This window comes from Austrofundulus limnaeus, unplaced genomic scaffold (genome assembly GCF_001266775.1).
Source record: "Austrofundulus limnaeus strain Quisiro unplaced genomic scaffold, Austrofundulus_limnaeus-1.0 Scaffold3, whole genome shotgun sequence".
In the NCBI taxonomy this organism is placed as follows: domain Eukaryota; kingdom Metazoa; phylum Chordata; class Actinopteri; order Cyprinodontiformes; family Rivulidae; genus Austrofundulus; species Austrofundulus limnaeus.
Window position 1 is genome coordinate 421,468 of NW_013952405.1, and position 7,856 is coordinate 429,323.

The following is a 7,856-nucleotide window of genomic DNA, read 5'->3' on the forward strand; positions in this document are numbered from 1 at the left end:
GTGTGTGTGTGTGTGTGTGTGTGTGTGTACATGTGTGTGTGTGTGTGTGTGTGTGTGTGTGTGTGTGTGTGTGTGTGGAGAGAGAGAGAGAGGGAGAGAGAGCAGCGCAGCAGTCAGCTCTCCTCACCCGAGGCTGAAGGTCAACAGACGATCATGCTAAGCTTGCTAACAGCTCCACCCTCTGACTGCTGCAGGGGCGTGTCTTAGAGAGAGGTTTATATTCAAGAACACAGCCGCTGTGACGAAACTGTGGAGAAGACACGTCACCGTGGAGAGCCGTTAACCAATATGCAAATTAGCCTGCAGTACCACTGCTCTACCCATATGAGCAGCAAAAAGACGTTTTTAGACCAAATATTACAGATTTGAACAAATACGCACAAAAACATCAAAATTAGCACAGAAACAGCACTATACAACATTTTTAGACACATTCTAGACAATTTATCTGCTAAAAAAAGTTGATTTTGGGGTAAGTTACTCTTTAATACCCTAAAACAAGCAACATCTTATCTGACAAGACACCTGCTGTAGATGCAGACAGTTCTAAAACAGATCGTTGCTTTCTACAAATCTGCATTTTATGTCTACACTTTTTCTGCTTTTCAATTTTTCCATTTAAATTGCATCAACACAAATCCCCATCTGAAAGCATGATCTCTCGCATGAGGAACAAATTATTTTCCAGCATTACAGAAGCACAGGACATTAAACCCACCGCCGTGGCGAGCAGGAAGTGGTAGGGGAGGAACTGCATTCGGAGGACGTCGTTGAACTGGCGAATGCAGTGCAGCTCGATCCCATTGGAGTCGTAAATATACAGCCACTTCTTCTGAGCCACAGCAAACATGTTCTCACTGTGGAGCCACCTTAAAATACAGGAAAATGTACTTCAGTCTTCAGAAAATAAAGGTCAAATGGACACATTAATTTGTCACAAACGTGTTGTCATTGTTTTGTCTGGGAGCCGTAGCAAAGCGTGACAGATTAAAACTTACTTTACATCTTTGACAGACTCCATGACGTTAATTTCACACATGAGCTGTTTGGTCTGCCAGTCGACACAAGCTACGTGACCTCTGCTTCCACCGAGCAGCAGGTGACTGAAGTAGACGAAACATTAGGTCAATACACACAGACACGCACACCTCAAATAGACTTTAATGGATTAATAATGGATCCAGATAACCTCTAATTACATGTAATCTGTGACTTTATGAACTGAGGTTTGGTTTTAAAATCCTCTAAAAACTACTTTTAACATTAATTTCATAATCTAAAAAATCTACCAGCTTGTGCCTTAAATCATTTCTGCATCACTCCAGAATTTAAAACTAAAAATAACACTTGTTCCACCAGGTCATAATGAGTTAAAAAGAGGTTAGTGACAATAAACAAGACAGAGGGTTATTTACATTAACACTGGCTCAGTTCCATCCCACTCACAATGTACTTTAACTAAAAACCTGTGTAAATTTTAGTGCAATCAATACAACAAATACAACTAATAAAATGTGGCTGAATGCAAAACAACTCGTTATCACGTTTAACTGGTCCTACTTCTTTTAAAAAGGGCAGGACTTTAATAATAAAAATAAAAGATAAACATGTTCCGTGTGTATTTGTTATAGACTCACTCATATTTGTGTCAGTCCTCTTCATTGCTAGTAAATTATACACAACCAGATCCATAAATAATTTAATGTATTTTTCCTTTTTATTAAATCAATTTTTTGAATAATTAACTGTTCTAAGAAACAAAAAGCTTCACATTACTGGACAAAGTTGTTTATTTATCGTTATTTCAATTATATCTCATCTAACTCAACCTTTGAGACAGCACTGGATGCTAGGGCTGTGTATTGGCAAGAATTTGGCGATACGATACATATCACGACAGACGGGTCACGATACAATATATCCCGATTTATTGCGATACTGTAAGCAAGGTGATACAGTGGTTTGCAAAAGTATTCATACCCCTTGAACTTTTCCATATTTTGTCACATTACAACCACAAACATAAATATATTTCACTGGAATTTAATGTGAAAGACCAACACAAAGTGGTATACAATTGTGAAGTGGAAGCAAAATTTTACATGAATCAAAACATTTTTTACAAATAAAAAACTGAAAAGTGCGACGTGCAAAAGTATTCAGCCCCCTTTTCCCTGAGTGCAACCAATTGCATTCAGAAGTTGCCTGATGACTGCTAATGACTCAAAAGGGTCCACCTGTGTGTAATCTAATCTCAGTACAAATACAGCTGCTCCGTGACGGCCTCAGATGTAGGTTAAGAGAATATTGGGGAGCAAACAGCATCATGAAGTCCAAAGAACACACCAGACAGGTTAGGAATATGGTTTTGGAGAAGTTTAAAGCAGGCTTAGGTTATAAAAAGATTTCCCAAGCTTTGAACATCTCACGGAGCACTGTTCAATCCATCATCCGGAAATGGAAAGAGTATGGCACCACAGTAAACCTGCCAAGACAAGGCCGTCCACCTAAACTTACAGGCCGAACAAGGAGATCACTGATCAGAGAGGCAGCCAAGAGGCCCATGGTGACTCTGGATGAAATGCAGAGAGCCACAGCTCAGGTGAGGGAAACTGTCCACAGGACAACAATTAGTCGTGCACTACACAAATGTGGTCTTTATGGAAGAGTGGCAAGGAGAAAGCCATTGTTAAAAGAAAACCATAAGAAGTCCCGTTTGCAGTTTGCCAGAAGCCATGTTGAGGACACAGCAAACATGTGGAAGAAGGTGCTTTGGTCAGACGAGACCAAAATTGAACTTTTTGGCCACAATGCAAAACGCTATGTGTGGCGGAGAAAGAACACTGCACATCACTCTGAAAACACTATCCCCACTGTCAAATATGGTGGTGGCAGCATCATGCTCTGGGGGTGCTTCTCTTCAGCAGGGACCGGGAAGTTGGTCAAAGTTGATGGGAAGATGGATGGAGCCAAATACAGGGCAATCTTGGAAGAAAACCTGTTGGAGTCAGCAAAAGATTTGAGACTGGGGCGGAGGTTCACCTTCCAGCAGGACAACGACCCTAAACATAAAGCCAAAGCTACAATGGAGTGGTTTAAAAAAAAGAATATTCATGTGTTAGAATGGCCCAGTCAAAGTCCAGACCTAAACCCAATTGAGAATTTGTGGCAAGATCTCAAAACTGCTGTTCACAAACGCTCTCCATCCAATCTGACTGAGCTTGAGCTGTTTTGCAAGGAGGAATGGGCAAGAATTGCAGTCACTAGATGTGCAAAGCTGGTGGAGACATACCCTAAAAGACTTGCAGCTGTAATTGCAGCAAAAGGTGGCTCCACAAAGTATTGACTCAGGGGGGGCTGAATAATTTTGCACATCGCACTTTTCAGTTTTTTATTTGTAAAAAATGTTTTGATTCATGTAAAATTTTGCTTCCACTTCACAATTGTATACCACTTTGTGTTGGTCTTTCACATTAAATTCCAGTGAAATATATTTATGTTTGTGGTTGTAATGTGACAAAATATGGAAAAGTTCAAGGGGTATGAATACTTTTGCAAACCACTGTATATTGCGATTTTTTTTGGTCCTAAAATTCTATTAAATAAAAACCTCTTATTGGAAAAAAAATGAAAAACCAAAATTCATTGTCTCAGAAAATTCTATTACATAGACATGCGCTAGCCTTCTGTAACGTGAAAGCTGACTAAAGTTGGAAAAAAGAGCGCACGAAACACTTAATTTGGTTTAAAATAGAGACATTCTGACAAAAAAGTAACTGTTTATAACCTTACCTCAGCTTAGAAGGCAGAGGGTGTCGGTCTTTTCTGCTCAGATTCAGCTATCGGAGCATGAAGCTAATGTTTACTTACAATGCTAATGCTCCCCTTACTCTCTGGTGCTCAAGAGGTAGAGGAGCCAAATGGCTGGCTCACCTGCTGCTTGCTAGTAGTCAGAGGCTGAACTACAACATAAAAATGAATGGCTGGCAGGAAAGTTGACATTTTAAACCTTAATTAAATATCGATACAGGACTTTAGAATTTCGATACAGTATCGAATGAAATATCACGATATTTCAGTGTATCGTTATTTTCTTACACCCCTACTGGATGCTGCTTTCCCCACCTTTCAAACATTAAATCTGAATATTTTCTAAATTGCTGTTTTTAATCTCAGACGATGCTTTATTTTGATAATAACTAATAATAATAAGCAGATAATATTAATTTCATAATAAAAAGAATATATTATTTGTTTTTTTTTTATAAATAATTCCCTTCTTATTTATTTCACAAAAAAGAAAACCTGTTTCATAGTTTTGGTACATTTTTTTGGTACATTTGCCTCTGACAGATAAGAAATAGAAAAAGCTTGAGACAAACCTAAATTTGTGCTTTACTAACTGATAAAAATAGATCCTGACAACATTTTAGTGAGAGTTTTCTGCAGCTGCTATCTTATCTCTGAACTCAAACTATTACTGAATATAAAAATGAACCATGTGACTAACAATAACAGTGTGTGAGCCACTGACCGTCCTGTTCTGCTGTAATCCACTCGATATGGTCCAAACTGAGTCAGCTTAAGATTAAAATACTGCAGCAGAAGAATGAAATTAGAAACAATAACCGAGGTGTTCCTGCAGCCAACCATTCATCGGACATATTTACATCTAATAAAATGAACGTTACATTTGTTACACCTCACTAGGCAGGTAAACATAATATGCTGATGGAAACCCAGAAGTTTTCATCTGATACCTTTGTTCCAGCTGTTATATCTACAGCATCTGCAATATCCTCCTGGGATATCATACACGTGTCCTCATCTTCGTCCCCTTCTAAAAATCTGAGAATGAAGACAGACCCATTTTAATCGCCTGATGTTTGCTGCAGCCTTGCTGTGACATGAAGAACAGGCTCGCATCTTTAAAAAGAAATTACCCAGCTTCCTCAGGGAGCAGGAGGTCGAAGCGAGCAGCTTGTTTCTGGGCCATCTCTGAAGCTTCTTCTGAACGAGTGATCATCTCTTTCAGCTTCAGACGCTGTCTGTGAAGCTGGAAGAAACGTTTTAATTTTTTTTTTGCTAGGAGAAAAAAAAAGTTTAGCACATGAAGCTAAAGCACTTTGAACATAACGACGCTTACCTTTTGGGTTTGACCTTTCCTACTGAATTTTTGCAACCTGTTCTTTGAAATGGGAGCAGGCCCAGGGAAAGGATCCGATTTCTAAAAAGGGAATGAGGATTTTTTTTTTTTTTACAACAGAACCACATGCAGGATCAAAGTAGTCAGATTTGGAGCTTTGCAAAAAACACATAATCCAATATATCAGATCTTTTATTAAATAATTTGAGCCATACAAAGTTAAAGATAAAAGTTTCAATACAAAACTGTAAAGATACCTGACTGTAAACATAAAATTAAGCACATACGGTTACTGGTTACTGTTGTCAGTCTTCATGACTCATCCAGAATAAAAAAATCACTTTAAAGAACTTACACAAATTTCAATATGGTCCTTGGGTTATTCCTATTGGTTGCATATTTTGTAGATCCAACTACACCAAGCAGTAGATCTCTGTTTTTAAAGTACTTCCATTTAAAATTGTTTTTTGTTAAGTTTACTGATATGTGTTGATGCTGGTTCATAGCTCTCATGTTTAGGAGCTCTTTAATGCCGAAGTGTGAAAATTTAATTTAAAATTATTTGAAAGGCCTGGAGTAGGGTTGGCCAATATTGGCAGAAAAATGAATTATGATTTGTTGTGGCATAAAGCCAATAATGCTTAATAGATAACAAATGCACTTGTGTGTTTTCAACACTAAATCAAATCCTGTGTTCTAAAATTAGATTTAAAAATTATCAGTTAAACTAACTTCTTCATTTTAAAAGGCTACAATAGTAAGCTGTGAATCGAAACCCACCTTTTCCACAATGTGGAGTGGCAGCATTTCTGTAGTAACGCACTATGCCACAGGCTCACATGCACGACTGATAGTGAGAGTGCATCAGACAAAAATATGTCATCACGTGGCACTAACTGCAGTAATTGCAAAGTGGTAAATGATAATTAATGAAAATTTTTTTATGATTATATGAACACGATATGACTTTCCCCAAACTTACCCATTTCATTTTAAAAACATCCACAAAGAACTAGTAAAAATATATTAAAGAGTGATCAATCAAAGCTGTTGCACAACTAAGCACACAACAAACTCGTCTCACGGTCATCGCAAACGTGGTGGTGCCTGGGTATATTTTACAGTGTGTTGTGTTTCCAGGCACTTCTCCAGTTGTTGCATTTTTTATCTGTCCCCAGAGGTGGTTCACTGGATTTCTTTTTAGTATTTTAGCAAAGATGTCACTCTTTCACCCCATTTTAGAATGGATGGATTCTGTTGTTGTTTTCTTGTAGCTTATGGGTGATAAAAATGTTGCTCTAAGTCAACAAGCTTCAAAAAAACTCTGTCAGGATTACATTACTCAAAAGTAGTAATAAAATATAATATTTTCACCTAAATACTGATTAACTTTCATAACAGTATGATGAAGAGAAAATGTTTTGAGAGCCTGAACATGACAATGCTATGATGGATGCAAAGCAGCAACAGTTTGTTTTTCCCCCTTTTTGATCCTCAGTTACTCAGTATTTTTACTACCTAGTTTTAATTTTGATGTATATTGTGGTCGCATGAGGGCTTAAGATTATGCAGTTTTAGTTATTAAAAAATTAATAAATCAATTAATCTTAAATACAGGTAGTCAATGAAGAGCATGCTATTTCATACTTATCCTGATGATTACATCCAGTATTTTTGGGAGGAGGAACAAGTTTTCTGGATTTTCAATGTTAAACCAGCAGAAAAATTAGAGCAATTTTTCAAGACTAAAATTTTTAAAACTTCATTATTTTATTACCAATCTAGAGAGTGTTGATGTGAATATCAAAAACAATTAATGAACTTTTATTATTATTATTATTATTATTATTATTATTATTATTGTCGATTTCTGATCAATCTTACGCACACGATGAACGCATTCTTTTTTGCTTTCTTACCCCTGATACGACTTTCTTTTCATTCGTGACATCATCGGTTTGCCTCCTTTTCTTTGCTTTCCGTGTATGTTTGTTTTCCTGCTGCACAGCCTCTTCAGTTTCTTCTTCATTTTTGTTGTCATGTTTCTCTTCGTCCTTTTCTTGCTCCTGCCAGTACCGAACTGGAGGCTGAATTAAAAATCAAGTTTAGAAAACGGTCAGCTAAAGCGTTGAAGAAACATAAAAAATAAACTGCGGCTAGTTGTGTTTGACACTGTAAAACAGTTAATAGTTTGTGTTTTGTAATTTCGTTATAAAAGAAGGTTTACCTTTTTCTTTTCCTCCACGTGTGAAACATTCACACTAGGATCTCCGGGAGACGCCATCTTTGTTGTGTATGTTTTACTTTTCATTTCCGGTTGCGTCGCTGCTTTACTTCCGGGTTGTTTTTTTCCTGTAAGTTTTTTGACACCACCGTGCATTACCGCCGCCACCTGGTATAAAATGTGTTTCATCATGATCTAAACTTTGTGTATGAATAATATGGTTCAAATTAGTTGTTTGCTACCTCATCATCATCATTTTATTTATCAAATAAATGGCACTGCATATAGCATACACATATAAATGGATAACACAATAAAGCATAAAGCTTATTTCCATTGTGGTCCAACATATAATCATCACACACAATCGCTTACATAACAAATAACACCAAATTCAATAAAAACATCCAATACAATAATTTATCTTAAAAATAATAAACAAGATCATTAGATTTTTGCCTGACCAACCTTTGGAATAAAAACTGT

At 37.0% G+C, this 7,856-nt stretch overlaps 1 protein-coding gene across 1 annotated transcript in view; it reads right to left on the minus strand.

Moving 5' to 3' along the window:
• Window positions 1-7,480, minus strand: part of wdr46 (WD repeat domain 46) — a 23,788-nt gene extending 16,308 nt beyond the window's left edge. The window contains exons 1-8 of the mRNA XM_014016063.1: window positions 7,374-7,480; window positions 7,066-7,233; window positions 5,147-5,227; window positions 4,944-5,056; window positions 4,761-4,848; window positions 4,535-4,596; window positions 999-1,103; window positions 719-869 (exon numbers count right to left, since the gene is read on the minus strand). Coding sequence (XP_013871517.1) covers window positions 719-869; window positions 999-1,103; window positions 4,535-4,596; window positions 4,761-4,848; window positions 4,944-5,056; window positions 5,147-5,227; window positions 7,066-7,233; window positions 7,374-7,457 — 852 coding nt within the window. The 5' untranslated portion in view covers window positions 7,458-7,480. The remainder of the gene's footprint in view (window positions 1-718; window positions 870-998; window positions 1,104-4,534; window positions 4,597-4,760; window positions 4,849-4,943; window positions 5,057-5,146; window positions 5,228-7,065; window positions 7,234-7,373) is intronic.
• Between the last annotated feature and the right edge of the window lie 376 nt (window positions 7,481-7,856).